The sequence below is a fragment of the Vipera berus genome (assembly GCF_964194415.1).
Source record: "Vipera berus genome assembly, chromosome: 1".
Classification (NCBI taxonomy): domain Eukaryota; kingdom Metazoa; phylum Chordata; class Lepidosauria; order Squamata; family Viperidae; genus Vipera; species Vipera berus.
This window is the reverse complement of record NC_138202.1, coordinates 87,898,377-87,919,078: the sequence shown is the minus strand read 5'-3', so window position 1 is coordinate 87,919,078 and position 20,702 is coordinate 87,898,377. Positions and strand designations below refer to the sequence as shown.

Sequence of the window (20,702 nt, the reverse complement as noted above, 5' to 3'; positions counted from 1 at the left end):
GGGAAAAAGATGTATGCAATAGCATTCTGGTGAATCTTGCTGTAATATATTGATCACTTGCATAGTGCATGTTTGCCAGCTGAAATGTTATAGCTGATGCAATTAAATACGGGTTTGAAAAATATGATATGAAAAATTGTCACATACTCACATATTCCTAGATAAATAAAACATTTTAAAGAAGTCTTATATATCACTAGACATCTTTTGAGTTCCTTAAATTATAACTTAATTGTACATAGTTGTATGATTGCTATTCTTTGCTGCAATTTTTCATACTTGGGTTTAGGAACTCAATGAGCTTGTTTTGGAGTAGATATATACGACATTATTGCACTAAAAATTACATTCAAACATACATTTATAAGAAAAGAATAGATGTGTGATCCTTAATAAGTCTATCAGATATAATATTCTGTTTATGGGGAGGCCACGAAAAGACATTAATTCTCTCACTTGAATTCCCTAGCAGTTGGTAGTCAGATCACTTCTAGAGGCAATATATAACCAATATGATCAAGGCTAGTGTCATCCTCCTTGAATATCTGTAGGAGATGGCCAATCTGAGCCTGGGGAAGGGGTCAAGCATGTTATTAGTCTCAAGGCACTTTGTGCTCACAAGAGATCGAAGTCCAGCCCACCTTGCACTCCATTGACTTTTCTACTGCCAATTTGCTTTGAACATTAGTAGTTCAGATTCTTGTACTGAGCTTTAGCATGCAATAACTCTATTTGTTTGAACTGATTTCCTACATTTGACAATATCTGCCTTCTTTCATTGTTCCTAGCATGGTAGTCAACATGAGTAAATATGAACTAAGGGAGACTTAATGATTATTCCTACTATTCAAATATCCCTGCAGATGCTTATTGATAGCTCACTGAACTATCCAATTTATTTTGGAATGGGACTACGTACTATATATTATTTTATTGATAAGGTTGCATGACTAATTCAATAAACTACTACTTTTAGGAACCACTCTGGGTCCTAGAGTGAAGGGCTAGAGCAGGGGTAGGCAACCTAAAACACTCAAAGAGCCACTTGGACCCATTTCCCACCGAAAAGAAAACACTGGGAACCGCAAAACCCTTTTAACATCTAAAATGAAGATAACACTGCATATATTTTTTTTTACCTTTATGCTATGTATAAAAAACCATAGTGTGCTGCATTTATGAAATCAATGAACTGCTACAAAGAAAACAAATTTTTATTTCTGCGTGCAACAAAAGCATTTTGAACTCCAAAAAAACAGACGCTGGGTCGAAGGTTACTTTCAAATAAAAAACTCAAATATCTATTTGAGTCCTCTTCGTAGTTATGAAATAAAAAGCCGGTGCAAACTATAAAAACTACAAATAGAAAAATAGAAAAGAAAAAAATTGTGGTGGGGGAAAAAGAAAAGAACAGGAGAAAGAGGGGGAAAAAACCTTTCTCCATCCCAACAGGTAAAAACAATTTTAGTAGCTTATCTACCATCTTTAAATACAGCTTAATTGTCCCCATACCTCACCTATTAATTTAAAAAAACATCAGAATGTTTCATTAAATGTTCTTTACTAAAAGTCCAGTAAAGACAACCACATATATTCATATTTTCTCTCTCTCCCTCCCTTCCTTTCTTCCTCTCTGTCTCCCTCCCTCTCTCTTTCTGTCCTTGGTCTGCCAGTCCTCTTCCCCCACTCCATGTTTGTGTGTTGTGTGTGTATGTGTGTGACAGAGAGAGGCACTTGTGCTTCCCTTCTCTCTCTCAAAAAACTCGGTCCCGGTGACCAACCCAGATTGGATCCTGCAACATTATCCTGGGACACGTACATTCACCTTCATTCGTACTACATTTAGTTTAGGCTTAATTTATTTCATTGGTCGGCAAGATGGTGTTCTCCAGATGTTTTGTACTTGCCTCACACTATTTGTCATGCTGGCTGGAGCTGATGGGAATTAAAGGGTATTAGGTTGCCTCACCTGTTTTAATTGGTCATTGTAATAAACATTTATGCTAGCTCTACATAGGTTCTTTTTTAACTTTGTCTCCAAGAAGAAACAAATGGAAAACAACCCCCGCCCTCACCCTCCCCAGCCTTTAATTAAGCAGAGAAGTGACAACAGTATGTGATATGATGAGCATCATCTCTGGGTATAAAAAATGATCAAGGTGATAACAGATTTTTTTTCCTATTCAGTTGGGGGGTGTTGGGTGACAAGTTTCTACAAGGTCTTCATATAATGGTAGTATACCATAGTTTCAGTTCCTATGCAACCCACATTTTCCATAGCTGAGTGGGTCTGTCTGTAACTGAGTTGCATTTTATTTTTAAGGATTCAGTTATAATTGATACAACCCAGCACAGGCCTTGGGTCCTATTGATTCATTTGGTTTCTTTTTGTCTAAACAACTGCAGTTGGAAGCATTGACTGTAATATGAGGGGCCCACATTGTTCTGTTACTCGCTCATAACCGATCTTCAAGGCTTTGTCACAAGTTATTTTAAGCTACCTGATAGCAGTAACATTGCTCACATACCCCTGTCCCAACTTACACAGCCCGCCTCTCCTGGAAAATATTTAAAGTCAGCTGGATCTTGGCTTGGTCTCTTCAAAAAGATAAAGAAGACAAGAAAATACATACATTTCCTTCTTGTAAGTATTGCTGGGGGGAAAAAGGGGTACTGTCTGCTATGGTTTAGTGAGGGGAGAAATAGATTGCTAGAATTTGTTTATTACTGTTGCAATTATTTTTTGCCAAAGCTGGAAATTTGGAATTTACATTTCCACCCACCCCTAAAAAAACTAGTGTAGTGTCTTGCTTGTAAGTTCATTTAAGACTGCAGTCTGGGATTCTTTTAACGAATAGAATATATTTTCACAATCAGTAAAAACCAGGACAACTCAACTAGCTTGGTCTAGTGTTTAAAGCACCAGACTAGAAACCAAGAGAATATGAATTCTTGTCCTGCCTTAGGCATGAAACCTGGCTGTGAAGGTTTGGGCTGGTTCCTCCCTTGCAGTCCAACTTACCTCACAGGGCTGTTGTGGGGAAAACAGGAGGAAAGAAGATTGGACACTAAAACAGATGAATGGTTGCAGGAACTGGGAATGTCTATTCTAACAAAGAGAAGGCTAGGGGGTGACATGATAGCAGTCTTCTATATATATATATATATATGTTTTCGCGGGTGTTTGTATGTGGATCTTTGGTCATTCGGGTTTTTCCCCGCGTAGAATTGAAGGTGTAGGAGCAACGTTTCAATATATATATATATATATATGCCGAATGCAAGCTTCAGGTAGTTTTTGTGCATCTCTAAAGTAAGAGAAGATGTAAAATCTCCAAAACATTTTAGCTACTGCCATTCTGGGAAAACAGTTCTCCTGTAATCATAAAAAGTACCATTGTGTTGTGAAACACTGAATTCTATTTGTAGTCATTGCAACTCTTTCTGAGGAAGGAAAATCAAAGCTACATGCCTTGAATTATATTCTACTGAAATCAGTTGAATGCTTGGATTCTCCTATGCAGCTTTTAGACAAACCAATAAAGATACTCCAGTTTCAAGGTTACTGAACAAAATCAAAGGTTTATTGTAGGACAGATTAAGAGGAAGGTATTTCTCCATTCACTTTTATTATGTAGAACAGTTCTTTTATTTTTTTCTAGGCAAAATTTTAATCAACAGATGGTGTCTAGCTATTTTGGGGGAGACGGTTTTCATGTATGGAGATGATATTTAATATGCAGGGTTGCTTCCATGATCTTTAAGTTCTTGCATGTTTTTTTTTCCTTTGGTTGAATTGTGTTCTGCTAGCCCTATATGATAAGGGGCTACATTCCTCCCACCAAATTCAGGCTTAAAGGTTGGGGGTGATTTTTGATACAGATGTACCCTTGGAACCACAAGTGTTTTCTACAACCCAAAGTTTTTTTCCACATTCTTGGCAGATTAGAGCAGCAGGTACAACCCAGAAGTGAAGAGAGAAAAACATTTACTTTTAATTTTATTGACCCGTGTGTAAATGGACTGATTGAACTGACCATCGTCATATATTCTGTAGGTAGTTGGGAAAAATAGATTGCCAAGTATTGTCAGGCAAAAGTAATGTTGATTATGACAAAGTAAGGTACACACATATTTGACTGAACAAACCCTGTGCCAAAATTTAACACAGGTAAATACAGGAAGGCAATATGTGGTTACTTTCCATAACTTGTATTTAACTCTGCCTCACAATATTTCCTCTTATACTTTAAATTGGGAAACTGGTAATGTAACTCATTTCTGTATTATTCTTAGGCATAATACTTTTCTCTCTAGCTCCCTTTTTCTGTGACATCAAGATGGCAATTTTTAGGAGCAAAGTGCTCGGTGAATCTCAATGCAATTTCTGACATCTTGGACTTGGTTAAAAAAAAATCTTAATAGTGTTTTGGCGCATTGTCAGTTAGATAAGCTATCTCTGAGGGGAAAGCTATAATAAGAAAGTGATTGGCTTGCCAAGAGAGTTAAAAGATGGACTGAGCCAGAAGTTCAGAGTAACCCAACTGATCATAATGTAACGGACTAAGGCTAGAAAATATGACTCACCAAGACATCAAGAAAGCAGTATGAGCAATGCAGCTCCTTTCTGTGGTACATCTGAAATAAAGGACAAGGGAAAGGTCACTGCTATATTTTGAATGTTATATTTGCTTGCTGCAGCCTACCAGCTGACATCATTATTGTCCCACGGAATTTTTTTCTGTGTGGATTTACTGACAGTATCACTCACCTAACTTAGAAAAGCGGAGGCGAAGAGCATTGGATCACCTTTTTCCTCCAATGAATCATGGAACATTTGGGATGCAACATGGATGACCATTCAAATAGCATTTGAGTTTATTTGTATTTCTCCCAAACAGGATGGGACACCAAAATTTAAAAACTGGAACCAGTATCTTAGTGTCTTAGTATCTTAACTAGAGTTAATACTGTTAATGTTTTGGGTATGTTGTTAGCTTCCCATATGTTAGTAATGGCCAACGTTATTTTTTCAGCTCCTTTTTTGTGCAATTTGGAAAATCTGTAGCGTATTAATCCTATTTCATACCATGGTGAGAGGAAAAGTGGAGACCTCTTTCCTTTGAACTGAATGACATTTTCTAATTTTATTTGGCTCAAACTACTCAATTGCCCAGAGTCTAGAATAAAATGAAAAAATTGTTCCATCTCACCTTTGTCACTGACGATGTGCTCAAAAAAGTGAAGTAATAAAAGCAAAACAGGAGCTCTGGGGATAGAATATACCAAGCTGTCACATTGGACTTTATTAAAAGGCTAACCTAATTGGAAGAGCTTGATGGTTTTCAGATGATTAAGTGAATATTTATTTATTTATTTATTTATTTATTTATTTATTTATTTATTTATTTATTTATTTATTTCGATTTATATACTGCCCTTTTCCCGAGGGACTCAGGGCAGTTTACAGGGCAAATTAAAACAGTACAATATATACAGGTTAAAATTAAATTAAATTAAATAGCCCCAAAATAATTAAAAATTAAAACCTTAACCCAAAACCCTCAGTCCAGGCCGGCAAGCTCGAATAGCCAAGTTTTTAGGTCCCGGCGAAACGAGCGAAGGTCAGGGGCCATCCGGAGTTCCACAGGCAGCTGATTCCAAAGGGCAGGTGTGCCCACCGAGAATGCTCTCCCCCTGGGGGCCACCCAGCTGGCACTCCCTGACTGGCAGCACCCTGAGGAGGCCCTCCCTGTGGGAGCGCACAGGACGATGGGAAGTTGATGCTGGCAGCAGGTGCTCCTGAAGATAGTCCAGACCCATGCCATTTAGGGCTCTATAGGTCATCATCAGCACCTTGAATCTCACCCGGAGGGCAACTGGAAGCCAATGCAGCTCGCGAAGAAGAGGCGTTACATGGGAGTATCGGGAAACCCCCATCACAACTCACGCGGCCGCATTCTGCACCAGCTGAAGCCTCCGAGTGGTCCTCAAGGGCAGCCCCATGTAGAGAGCATTGCAGTAGTGTATACGGGAGGTCACAAGCGCATGAGTGACTGTACGTAGGGCGTCTCAGTCCAGATAGGGCTGCAAGTGGCGCACCAGGCAAACCTGGGAAAAAGCCCCCCTGGCCACGGCCTCTATATGATCTTCCAAACTGAGCCGTGAGTCCAGGAGGACGCCCAAGTTGCGGGCCCTATCTACGGGGGTCACCCCTCACCCCCCATAGTTAATGATGGAATAGACTGGTTAATCTGAGATGCCGGTATGCACAGCCACTCAGTCTTGGCGGGATTAAGTTGAAGCCTGTTTCTCCCCATCCAGACCCAGACCGCCTCCAGGCAACGGGACATCACCTCGAGGGCATCACTGGGTTGGTTCGGGGTGGAGAGAAAAAGCTGGGTATCATCAGCATACTGATGATACCCCACCCCAAAACCACAAATGATTTCACCCAGCGGCTTCATATAGATGTTGAACAAGAGGGGAGAGAGGACCGACCCCTGAGGAACTCCACAAACGAGAGGCCTCAGGGCGGACCTCTGCCCTCCCGTCAACACCGACTGCAAGTGGCACAGGAGGTAGGAGGAGAACCACTGTAGAACAGTGCCCCCCACTCCCAACCTCCTGAGATGCTGCAGCAAGATACCATGGTCGATGGTATCGAAAGCCGCTGAGAGATCCAATAGGACTAGGACAGAGGAACAACCCCTGTCCCGAGCCTGACAGAGATCATTCACCAGCGCAACCAATGCCGTCTCTGTGCTGTACCCGGGCCTGAAGCCCGATTGATATGGGTCCAGACAGTCAGTTTCCTCCAGGAACAGTGGGAGCTGACATGCCAGCACACTCTCAACAACCTTCGCTACAAAGTGAAGGTTGGAGACAGGATGATAGTTGTTCAAAACAGCTGGATCCAGGACAGGCTTCTTGAGGAGGGGCCTCACCACCGCCTCCTTCAAGGCGGCAGGGAAGCTACCCTCCCTCAAGGAAGCAGTTATTACTGCATGGATCCAGCCTCGTGTCCCCTCCCGAGCTGCATACACCAGCCAGGAGGGGCACAGGTCCAACAAACACATGGTGCAACTCAGCCTCCCCATGATCCTGTCCACCTCTTCTGGAGTCACAGGATCAAATTCATCCCAGATAATATTTCTAAGACCGCTCATCTCCCCCCGTCTGACTCTGCCCAGTCAGAGTCCAGACCGGCCCAGATCTGAGCGATTTTATCCGTCAGATGCTGACTAAACTCCTCGACCCACCCCTGCAAGGGTTCCTCCCTCACCTCCTGATTAAGGAGGGAGCGAGTGACCCTAAACAGGGCGGCCAGGCGATTATCTGCAGAAGCGATGAGGGCAGCGAAGTAGTTAGACTTCGCCGCCTCCATTGCAATGAGATAAGACCTCGTTGAGGTTCTTAACCACAATCAATCAGATTCGGACTGGCTGGATCTCCAACAGCTCTCCAGACCCCGTCTCCGGCGCTTCATCTCCCGGAGCTCCACAGAAAACCATGGAGCCCAACGGGATCTGTGCCGGGTCAGGGGTCACAAGGGTACAACACGGTCGAGCGCCTCGGTGGCCGCTCATTCCCAGGCATCCACCAAGGCATCGGCCGGGCTGTGAGTGAGGGAGATAGGTATAGACCCATTCGCCGTCTGGAACCATTCCGGATCCATTAGGCGCCTGAGGCAGAACCACCTGGTTGGCTCCGCAGCCCAGCGGCGAGGGGCGGCAAAGCGAAAGACCAACCGCAGGAGATAATGATCTGTCCATGACAGGGGGACAATAGTTGGCGAACCCCCTCCCAGATCATCAAACCACTGTCCAGATAAGAAGACAAGGTCGAGTGTGTGACCCCCTCCATGAGTCGGACCCTGAATTACTTGGGTCAGGTCCATGGCCGTCATGGAGGCCATGAACTCCCAAGCCAACTCTGATGACCCCCTCAGGAAAGGCAGGTTAAAGTCCCCCAGAACTATAAGTCTGGGAAACTCAACTGCCAATCCTGAGAGGGCGTCAAGAAGCTCGGGCAGGGATGTTTAATTAATGATATACAATTGTGCTTTTCAGAGAAAACATCAAGTTAGTGTAATAAAAAAATGTCACAACTGTAAAATCTGTACAATATTGGAATAGACTTTTCTACAGAAGTTGTGGCTTCTTCATCTGCAGATAAGAGTCTGGATGGGCGTTCCAAGTATGATCCCTAACCTATCTGCTTTAAGAAGTTGAGAATGCTGCATTTCCTTCATAAATTTGTTGCTGCCCTTGGAATTATTATTAAAAAGAAGGAAAGGAAAGAGCAATGCAACAAAAATAATTTCAAACTGATTCAAACGATGAAGCATTGTCTTAAGCCCATTGCTTTCTTATTCTCAGTTCTACACACAGCAAGTGCAGCCAAGTTAAATATATTCCCCTCACCTCATCCTTTTATCTCTTCTGCATTCTTCTCCCTTTTGATCCACCTCCAACCTCTTAGACTTTTAATCTCTGACAACAAACATTTGATGAGATAGGAGACTCTTTAGATAGGCAGTAATTAAAGCACGTACATTATCATGCTCAGAAATTCTCATATGAAATATTTGGACCAAGAACCTTTAGCACAAAGATACCTTTAGCTTATCAGAACTATCACTGAACAATTTATTAACCATTTGAAGCCAGATCCAGATCCACCCCAACTCTTTCTTTACATATGTATCTGCTTTCCACAGCTGTTCATAGCAACTCCTCTTTTGTGCTGCTATGTTTCTAGGACAGGCAACATTTGCTTTCTAAAGTCTGTGATGCCATTCTTAGTTTCTTGTGTGAACAAGCTTTGAATGCCAAGGCTAAACTTTTGTCGTACCACATGGCAAAGCTCGAATTTTCAAAGGGAGGAAATTTACACATTCACTTGTGGAATCTGAAAGGATGTGCCTCTGCAATGCATTGTTACTACATCCTGCTTTTTCAACAACTCAGAGAGACCTGGGAGCATGAGAGGGATTTCTTTTTAACTTTGGTTGCTGAGCAACAACACAAGTGAGCTAAAACAAAATAGCACAGGGAAATAAGAGAGGAGACGCTGAGCTAAAGAAAGAAAAGAGTCACACTTTAAATATATAGCAGTAGAGAACAAAGCCAAATGTGTTAAGGGAGAGCAATCCCAAGCTGCAACATGACTATCCTTTCCCTCATTTTGTTATTCTTGAGCTTGTTCTTATTTTTATTAAATGCACATGATGAAAAAAAATTTGATTGATATTTGAAGGGAAAGCAAATGCTTTTTCTTTCTCTTGAACTGAAATGAGTATTTCCTTCTCAGAAGGAAAATGCTTTCATGGTAATTTAATTAGCAATGGGACACAGCTAGTTATTGCTCAGCATAGGAATAATTCCTAGATGTTTTGAGTAGCTTGAAGGAAGGGCTTCTACTGCAAGATGTGGGCAGAACCTGTCACATGTTTGGTAACTTTCGCAATCTTTGAGGATTTTTATCAGCTATCTTTCATCCACTTTTTACTTTTCAGACTTGGCCCTTCATAAAAGGCCATAAATTCTTGACCTTGTGATGCATTTCAATTCCCATAATTTAAATTTGTCAACCAAACCAGAGTCAAGGCCTATATTTTGACTACAGCAAACAGAGAGAGAAAATTCTTTTTCTCCATCATCTAATGGTTGTCTGAATGTTCGCAGCGCAGATATGGTAGTCCCAACTAAGAGTTCCATTATGACACAGCTGGGTAGCTCGCATAGCATCATGTTAAAATGTTTTAGTATAGCACCCTGGAGGACTAATTTCTTCTAATTATGCTTTATTTATTTCTGGATTTAAAGGTGACAACTCAAGCCAATTGACAATTTCAAGGATGCCAAATTGGGGAGGTGGAGCCAAATGTGGTGCATGTGACAAAACAGTCTACCATGCTGAGGAAATTCAGTGTAATGGACGGAGTTTTCATAAGACCTGTTTCCTATGCAGTAAGTTCATCTATGTTTTTTCTTTCATCAGATAGTTGTAGATTGTTATTCCTCATTGTAATTCCTGGAATAATAGTTAATATTCTTTATTTCTGCCTACCAAAAGAACAGCTAAAAATAATTATTGTACTCAAATGCCATATTCATGAATGAATAAATAATAAATAATAAATCAATCCTTGGTTCTTATAAAGTTTTCAGAAACCTATTTTATAGTGCTTGAGATAAAATCTTTTATAGAGCCATAAGATCAATCAAGTGGATTAACTCACAGAGCATTAAGTCATAATATTAGCAATAGCAATAGAACTTAGACTTATGTACCGCTTCATAGTGCTTTATAGCACTTTCTAAGTGGTTTACAGAGTCAGGATATTGCCCTCAACAATCTAAGTCTTCATTTTACCGACATCGGAAGGATTATGGTTTGTTAAATAAGCCATAATAGGTGATCTTGCATAAAGTTAACTATAAATACCTTTATTGACCACTATTTTTAGGACCATAAAACAAGCCAGAATTAATTGCTCAGAGTCATTGATTGACATGGATAACTACAGAAATTGAATAAACATAAATAAGCAAACAAAAAGTAAATTTTAAAAAATGAAGCAATATTATGACATAACATAATGTGTGAATCCAATTGTAGCATGGGAAAGAGCCTTCAATGTACTCTGGTCCAATTCTCCACTAATATAGAACATCCATTGGTACCGGTATGATTTCCCAGAAGCCTTGATTAGCAACTCTTTGCTTAAAATCCTCTGGGGGGAAAATATGTAACATATATGTGATAGTTAAACTGCCATACTTCCAGTGCCTTCTATCTGCTGACATCTCTGTTTTGTTTATGACTATTGCCATGTTGGATAACATAACAATTCACTCTGGGAAAAACAAGCTTGTATTCACTACTTCTAGTCAGTTCAAGCTCTACACTGTAACTATTTAAGATCTGGAATGAGTCCTCCAGAGCTTCTCTGAAAATTTACATCAAACATTAATTTTAATATGACAAAAGAAAAATATTCATTTATTTAACTTACATGCTGCCCATCTTGCCTAGAGGTGTCTTGAGGCAGCTTACAAATATTATTAGATGCATGGATATACCGGTAAACATCTTACATGTATTTAATTTAGATTTTCAATACCGTTAATATGGTTTTTGTCCCTGTCATCCTCATTTTAAAGACCAATGCATGTCTTGCCATAAGAAAGATTGCATATTATACTGATAGAAAATAAATGTTCTTTTCATTCATGGGTCTGATAATTACTTAAATGTCTGTATCCATGTTAAGAGTAGGTTTTGACTATTGAAAAATTGATCAGTGTTTTTGGAGAGTGCAGGAATGAAGGAGAATAAGGAGACTGAATAAGGAACACTGACAGATATTATATGAATCCAGATGTTGCATAACAAATAAAAATGAGCAATTGGAGAACAGGGTAGAATTGATAAAAGAATAATTTAGCAAGCCTAAGAAGGGCTGATGGTAGGGGAGCAGAATCTGTACTGTATTCTTTCCGATCTTTGTTGAAAAGTGGGCATTTTCTTTAATGTTCAACACAACTTCTCCTTTCATATAATTGAAACTGACATCCTAGTGCAGTGATGGCGAACCTATTAGAGACCGAGTGCCCAAACTGCAACCCAAAACCCACTTATGTATCGTAGGGTGCTGGGTGGGCATGGCCCATTGGGTGGGCATGGCCCATTGGATGGGCGTGGCTGCGGTGGTAATGGCAGACTGGGTGGGACTAAAAAGTTCAACGAATCAATTCCAAAATTGCAAGATCTTTTTTTTCCCACGAGAAGTTGAAATTGATTGGTTGAATTTTTTTTTTTTGCACACGGCGTCGGAGGCCTAATGCAAAAAGGTTTTATAAAACTCAGCTGAAGGCCTAGGACTGGGGCGATGGTGCGCGTGCCCACAGAGAAGGCTCTGCATGCCACCTGTGGCCCGGGTGCCATAGGTTCGCCACCACGGTCCTAGTGGCAACAAGGAATAATGGATTTAAAGTACAAGAGAGTTGATTTATGATGAAACATTAGGAAATGCTTCCTGTCTCTTAAGTCCCTGATCAGTAATTGATTTCTCCAAAAAAATGGTTTATCTATTGTTCACACCCAGTGGATGAATATCTTCTCCTCTGAGTTGAAAACTGAGAGCTACAGTAGACAGCATCCCTTTCTCTCTGTTTACAAGAAATGAGAAAATAAGTCTTTTATACAATGGCTTTTAATGTGCAACATTAGGCTTTATTGTAGAGAGTTTTAGACTGCAGCTGCATCCTAATTATCTGGGAGTTAAATTCTTATTAAACTTAATAAACCACATTTCTGTATAAAAGGCATCAATGTTGTTGCTGCTTGGTTGGTTGCATTACATGTTTACATTAATTCCTGTAGCAAATGTTTGTGAGCTAGTTTGTTCTTTAAATTGTTATATGATTTTGTGGTGTTCACAGCAGCTTGATGTATAATTAGTAGTAGATGTATAAATAATAAATTGCCTTTAGTTACTAATTTTGTGGAACAAAGCTGGCAGAAGACACAGCCTCTCCTGTGGGTGTGGGTGGGTGTGGGGAATCCACCCCTTATGATGTGACTTGCTGTCATTAACACCTCTGATTTGTCCAAGTCAGTTTTGACTTAAAGGGCATCTGTGGTGGCTGTATGGCTCAATCACAATTTGTCAACTTCAAACTACTTTCTGACACATGAGTCTTCTCAGCCAGCAAGGGTTTGGGGCCATCTGTTGCAGCACAGACCCTCTATTCCAAAGACACCAGAAATAGAAGCACTTTATCTGCTGCTGGAGCCATTCTTTAACAATTCACAGAGCAAACATCATTATCTTTTCTTCCCAGATGAGAATGCAAAATAGTCAAGGAAATTCACAAAATCACAGAACATTATTTCTTTAGAGGACTCAATTTTATCTGTTCCGATTTACTTCAATAATCAACTTTTATTTGTGATCTGAATGCACTGGAGAAAATTTATTTGTAACGTCTACGAATATCTGCCTTTCTGTCCTTAGGATAAATATGAAACATTTGCAATGGCCTTTGTTGATTTCTTAAGCAAATAATGTTTATAGTGATATAGCTAGCAATATTATTGCAATATAGTCAGAATAAATCTTATTTTTGTCACATGGGGGTAGTGGCGGAATTCAGAAAAGCATTACTTCCTACAATTGTGACCCAGACATAGCCTGTGAATACACATTGCCAAAATACAAATAAAGCTTAATTTGCATTAGACTTCAAAGGATCTATGAGTATTCAAAGCACTTCACATAATCTTAGGGAACTTTGTAACGGTGCTTTATAAGGTCAGCATTCTTTGTGACCTTCACTTCAAAGCTGGGTAGACAAACCTGGTTTGTGGCTAGAGAGGGATATGAAAGAGAAGCTGTCCAATGCATAATCTTCATTATAATACCACACTTCCTCAAAATGCATTTTCACTGGGGAAATGTTCTCAAATTGTGTGACATAAACTTAATTTGCCTGAGTTATGTAGCAGATCCGGGTCCACTGGGCACCCAGATTTGGTTTCCTTTGGAGAAAAGTATCACTAGAGATTTATTAGCATTTCTGTAATGCTACTTTAGTTATAAATTTATGTGCAGCTAGGCATGGCTTAAAGTTGCAACAGAGCACTCAGGTGCATAGGACCAGTTCTCCAGAAAGAGACCTTAAGACTTTCTGAACTCAAAGCTTGCTATCCTTGTCGCCATCAATAAATTCTAGCTTTTATTCTGCCTTTGTATGTTGCCCTTCTCGTGGGCTGTGATGGTGAGGAAAACAGACACGTGTTTTCCATCCTAGTTTTCTGGACCCATGACTATTTCTCATTTCTCTAAGAGTAGATGCAACTAGTTTCTATTGGATTTGATTGTTAGGAAACTTTTAGTATTCTCATTTTCAAACAACCTACAACGCAGAACAGTAAAGTGCAGGTGCCTCTGTTTGCAGTTCAGGACCATAATGTGTGTTTTCATCTTTCTTTCTCAGTGGGTTGCCGAAAAGCTCTGGACAGCACAACAGTGGCGGCTCATGAATCTGAGATCTACTGCAAAACATGTTATGGGAGGAAATATGGTCCCAAAGGAATTGGCTACGGGCAAGGTGCTGGTTGTCTCAGCACGGACACAGGAGATCATCTGGGGCTGGATCTACAGCAGCAGTGAGTGAAATTCTGGGTTGTTTTATAATTATAGCTGTGGTTGCATCCAGTCATGTTGCTCAGTTTCCATAACAACATGCTTGAGAAATAGTTATCTGGATGTTTTTCTTTAATTGATACAATCTATTTTCCTAAAACCATTTTAATGAGACATATACATAGAATGTATATACATATGCCTATGTATATGCCTATGTATATACATAGAATGTATATACATAGGCATATACATAGAATGAAGGCTACTGCTAAGCTTGTAAGCCGCCCTGAGTCTTCGGAGAAGGGCGGGATATAAATGGAATTAAAATAAAATAAAAAATAGTCCTTCAGGAGTATTACTTTACAACGATTACATATTCTATTGGGCAATTGTGCTACCACAGAGAAAGAATACTTCTTTTACATGGCACCAGGAAATGAAGTCTTATTTACAATCATTTTAAATTTTGTAAAAAAAAATGAGTAAAATCTAAATATTAGCTCTCTGAACTGGAGGCCAAGCCCTCCTGACCTCTAGGAGCTCTGCATGGTATCACATAGCTGAATATTGCATTAATGGTAATTACACAGTGAATGGAATATTATTATTATTTATTTATGATTTCTACCCACCTTTACTTTGTATGATTCAAATTTAAATTTGAATTAAATAAGCCTTATCTTTAAATTTTCCCCACAATAAATTTTCCCCTGATTTCTTTGTCCGGTCACATTATTCTGAAGTTTCCCTCATTCTTATAGCAGTCCCAGTACAATTTGCTAATAACTTTCCCTCTAGGGTACAGTGACCCTATTAATTATAAATTGCAATCCTTTATTTCCAGAAGCCCTCCTTTATATTTAGTTATTTTTCAAAAACTAACTTTTGTCCTTTATTTCAGTCATTTAACTTTTACAATACAAAGGGTGCCCCTTGACACTCAGTTTTTCATGCAATTCTTGGGGGTGTCTAGCAGTGTGCGGGCAAGCATTATCATGAACTGACACCACACCAGAAGTCAGTATGCCCTGATGCTTGTTATAGATGGCTCGTCTGAGTTTTCATAACGTTTCACAGTAGACTTCTGAATTGATGGTCAAACCATGCCCCATGAACTTCACTAGCAGTACTCCTTTGGCATCTTCACATTTGGTGGGATTTTCTATGGCACCACTTGTGGTGTGGTGTTGGTTCATAATAATGCTCGCCCGCACACTGCTAGACGCAACCAAGAACGTTTGAAGCAGTTCCGTTGGGATGTTTTTGATCACACACACACACACACACACACCAGTAGCTCAGATTTGGCACTGAGCAACGACTACTAAGGGATTTCATACCTTGTAAGACATTATGACAAGTGCCTTAATTTGAATGGTGATTATGTCAAAAAGTAATGTATTGTTGTAGTTTTCTAATGTGTATAATAAACGTTCTGTCAATGACAACCAAACAGTGGTTTATTTCTGAATTGTCCTCGTATCTGAATATGGGACTCCTTTGGTGCCTATTCCTTCGTTGGAAAAACTTACAAGCCACAAAGCAATGTGCATTTATAGATGTGATCCACACATTCCATTGGTTCTTTGTTCAATTGTTTGTTTTCCAGGATTTTTTTTACTGCTTAGTTTGGTATTACTCCTGGCAATAAAACTAATACACACTACAAATTGTACACCACACATCAACCATTTACATCTTGAATGTCTCATTAAAGAGAATATTTGTAGCTCAGGGTTGAAAGGAAGGGTCCTTGGTGCTCTCTGAGCTTGGCTGTTTTTTTGCAGATATTTCATTACCCAAACTAGTTAATATCATCATTGCTAGCAAGCTAACAACCGAGTTCAGAGAGTACCAAGGACCCCTCACCTTGAATGTCTGTTAGAAAGAAAATGATTTTTACCAGTTTGTGGGAACTTAACATGGAAGGCGCTTGTAAGGGCAAGGCATTCCAGAGCATAGGGTCCAATATGTTTTTGGCCCATGATTCTTTTTATTTACAAAGGGATATCAGAGAGACCAGGGATATTAAGCAGGGCAGTTCTTCTTAAAGAATCGCTCATTTTTAACAACCTTGGTTCTTTTCGTGTATGTAGGTGTGCTGTCTAAATACAGATTCTAAGAGATCAGTTGGGGTAGTCCAGTCAGAAAAACCTCCCCTACTGTAAGTGGATTGGGGAGACAACTGGCATGGTGGGGATGGAATAGAGACAACAGAATTCAAATATGGAACCTCTGGCAATAATTTCTTGCATTGGATTGTTTAGGAGATCAGGTTAATCTAAAATCATCTGCTCCAAAAACATTTGTGCAAGGATATTCAGATTTCTATACTGCATTTTTTAAAGTCTGAGCAATGATATCAATGGGAGACAATATATGTAGCTCAGGGTTGAGCTGAGCTCAGAGACTAGTTCTCAACTCAGAGAACATCAAGGACTCTAAGCAATGAAAAATGCAAAGGACAAGGAGATTGTAGCCTATCTCAGGAAAGGAATTTAGGACAATATTTGCTGGGTGGAGTGGGGTTGGAAAAGGCTTAAAAAGATTTCCATGAACTACAACAGCATATTGTTCCTCCTGCTGTCTAACGTTGACAATAGTGTGAATTACACAACTATAGAATTATAATAAATAGACGAAGCTGTGGATGTTTATCACTACTTTTTATCAAAATGGCAAATCTGAAGGTTTAATCGTCATTTCTTTTGTAATCTGCAATAACCATAATACTACATGGTACTGAATTATCCTTATTATAGTTTATTTTATTTTGCCAGGTATCTTTGCTTTTGAATTGTGCCTTTGATGTCTCTAATTCCTTTACATTTTATTTGTGTTAAATGTGTACCTATGGTTCATTGGCAGAACCTACAAAAATCTGTATCAAAATACATTTATTCTTCTTCAAAACAGCATACTCTTTGCGATTTTGTTGCCCACACCTTTCTAGCCATTAAGAATTGTTACTTTTATATTTCTATTATTCTTCAGGCTTATCAGGATTTCTCAGAGGAATAGATCTTCTTTTACTTCATGCTGAGCATGAACAGATTGAAGATTCTGCTATGAACTATGGTCAGCATGAAATCAGCAATTGTGGTTTAAATAAATTCTTCAGAATGTATAGTTCTCGTGTTACATTACTGATATTGACTGGCTCTATTAAAAGTATAAATCTTCCCTCCCTCCCTCTCTCTCATTTGATCCATCGTTAGGTCAGATATTCCTAAATTTAGTTGATCTCTGAGACAAAAATGTTAATACATGCTAAACTTTCTTGCCACCAGCTCACCAAAGCCAGGTCGTCCTTCTACCCCTACCAACCCTTCAAAATTTGCCAAAAAGTTTGGAGATGTAGAAAAATGTCCTCGTTGTGGAAAGTCAGTATATGCTGCAGAGAAGATAATAGGAGGAGGAAAGGTAAGAAATCTATGAGATATGTTACAATACACAGACAGTATTAAAACACTTTAGCTGACAGCTATCACAACTCAAGAAGAATTAACTAAGTTAATTGCTTCCTGTTCTCACATGTGCATTAGATACCAGATTAATATTCCAAGCCTATACAACTAAAGGGAAGCCATAAATTGATATGCCAAGGATTATGCTGCCAAAAGACACTTCTTAAAAATTCCACATTTTAAAATGACACTAATTTTGCAGTTGATAGTCCAGTTCTGATCTGTATGAGGCAACAATAATTATTACTATGATTTTCATATCTATTCAGCATAAATGTACTGTCTGAAGTCCAGATTAGCTTGTGAAAGGTAATTTAAGGCCAGATAATCCTTTTCTTAATCTATCGATGGACTGCCAAATATAAACCTTGCTGTGCAAATACTTTATGTGAGTTATTTATTTTATTTTTTTGTCTTCGGTTTCAGCCTTGGCACAAGACCTGCTTCCGATGTGCTATTTGTGGAAAAAGTCTAGAATCTACAAATGTTACAGACAAAGATGGAGAGATTTATTGCAAAGGCAAGTGTAGTACATAAAATATTTCAGAGAAGCTTATTAGCATGCAATTAGGCTATACATGTTGGATTTAGACCCAAAAAGATATTCAAAGAAGTATCATCTAAAACTTGATTCTTTCAAAGATCATGGAGAAGGATACATCCACACATCAGTGATAGATTCATCATTTTCATCCCAAATTCAATGGAGAACAGGTCTGGTGAAGTGATTAAGACATCAGGCTAGAAACTGGAGGACTATGAGTTCTAGTTCTGTCTTAGGCTCAAAGCCAGTTGTGTGACCTTGGGCCATTCACTACTTTCAGCCCCAGGAAGGAGGCATGAACCTTTCCAAATTCTTGCCAAGAAAACTGAAGGGACTAGTCACCTGGAGTCAACACTGACTTGAAGACAAAAACAAACAAACAAAAAACCTAATGTTTAATTTCACTTTTTTTGCTTATAACAACAAAAAAATATATGGAAAAAATGCTGGTTGTTTGAAATTACATTCAAATTTTCAAAGAATTTTACTGCCCTAAAAAAAGAAAGAACTATGAGTAAAAAAAGCCGATACACATCCAACTTCTCCCTCATTAATTTTATCTTCCCCCCCCCATCTCAGTACTGTACCTTTCTCCATGCTCCTTAAGCAATGTAATGTTTCCAGTATTAGCTTGAGCCTCATTATGAGTTGAAAAAGGGCAGTGACTTGTTTATGGCTTACCTTGTTGTGTGAACCCAACCAAATTTGGTCTGATCAAGAAATAATGGTGAAGCAAATCACAGTGCGGTACGATGTATCACAGCAGACAAGCCTTTGGTTATGCTAGTAATCATGCTAGCAAAAAATGAAATAATGATCATGTTGTAGTTAACCCATGAAGCTCCATGTGTGATAAATATTTGCTTTCCTGAAGTTGTTTTTTTAAAGTAAAGCTATAAAAATTCAGGTAGAAGCAGAGATAGAGTTCCCCAAGGCTGCTTGCAGTCTTCCTGTGGTCATCTACAGTACATTTTTGTAGAGCAGATCTGATGGCCCTGTCTGCATGTGAAATGTTGTACTAAGTTATTATGACTGCTTTAAATTGCTGCACTTTTAATATAAATAACAAGAAATAATGAAGTCTAAACCAGTACCTAGTCAAGTAGGGAAGTGACTAAATGGAAACAAGGGGTAAATAAAGGAGCAATATGGAGTTATTTGGGTTGTATGTATTTAGGCTTATTTCAACATGGTACTGTTCCCAAAGCTTTATAGAAAAGTTGCATTTATGAATGTATTTTATGTTGACATGCTTATGAGAATAGCTAAATCTATCATTCCTTTGGTTTACAGTTTGCTATGCAAAGAATTTTGGCCCTAAAGGAATTGGATTTGGTGGCCTCACTCAAGTGGAGAAGATGGAATAAGATGCCATGCTAAGATCTCATTTAGGCCTATCTAAATAAGTAACAATGAAAAGTTTAATTTTTTACACAGTGGTTACAACATGATGTGGGAAATCATTTTTGAAAAATAGCATTTCATTCCTAAGCAAGAGAACCCCAGAACATTGAGATGTGGACTGTTCATAAATAATTTTTGAATCAAAATTCTGGTTATTTTATCAAGATAATTGCACAGACAATCCTGACACTGTTATTTTTAGAGTTGTGCTAATTAAGCAAAACTCAATTCCTTATCATACATCATATGAAACATCAACCAAGTGAAGATGGAACATGAAATATAGGCAAGTCTACCAGCAAGTATAATCTCTGTATTATTTTTTAATTTTAATCCTCTCAAAACTTTGTTGTCTTTTTTGGGAAAAGCTGATTGGTTATTCCATCTTTAAGCATATTTTACTGAAGACAGGACTACTTATAAATGTGCTGTGCTGCATAAAAGATAGAAATGTAATCAAACTGTGAGCACTAAGACAAATATTTCATTCATCATTTCTCAAATTACTTTAACACAGTACTCTTATTGTAATTTCACTTAAACTTTGCACTCAATCAAAAATACAGTTGTAATCTGCATGTTATTCTGTTCCACTCTGGCATGAAGTTCAGGATGCACCAGACTTGCACTGCATGTCAAATTTACTGAAAAACTTCTTGTGCAATAGTCACACATCAAAAAAATTCATAGTCAATCTTATTTTATCTGTTTTTAAATGCATTAGATCAACTCAAAAAAAAAGTATGACATTACTGCATGTATTGTTCAGTGTCAGTGACTGTTATATTTTCCTTTAAATATTTAAAGCCAGTAATACATTAAAGTTTTAACTGAAATGTGAGCATAAATATCTAAACAGGCTTAATGTAGGTTAGGGGTGTGCAGTGCTTTGGATACTATTTCCAAAAGGTGCTTCAAAGACCATGAGATTTCCAACATAGGACCCGACTGCAATACTTTATAAAGCAGTTACATTTTTCCCACGGTAGATCACAAGCCACTTTGAGGAATTTGATCGAAGCACTGCATAGCTATACATCGACAGAGAAGTATAATAACTTGCTATGAATTATAAATTAGGTTTCCTATAATAGCATATTTTGATATTTCAAACCATCTTTATTTT

General features: G+C 38.7%; 1 protein-coding gene across 1 annotated transcript; it reads left to right on the top strand.

Moving 5' to 3' along the window:
• Positions 1-2,556: 2,556 nt before the first annotated feature.
• On the top strand, positions 2,557-20,633 carry CSRP3 (cysteine and glycine rich protein 3). The gene is made up of 5 exons (XM_081317131.1): positions 2,557-2,644; positions 9,831-9,974; positions 14,010-14,181; positions 17,452-17,584; positions 18,055-20,633. The coding sequence occupies exons 2-5, from the start codon at positions 9,863-9,865 to the stop codon at positions 18,163-18,165; spliced, it is 528 nt and encodes a 175-aa protein (XP_081173257.1). The 5' UTR covers positions 2,557-2,644; positions 9,831-9,862; the 3' UTR covers positions 18,166-20,633.
• The last annotated feature ends 69 nt before the right edge of the window (positions 20,634-20,702 follow it).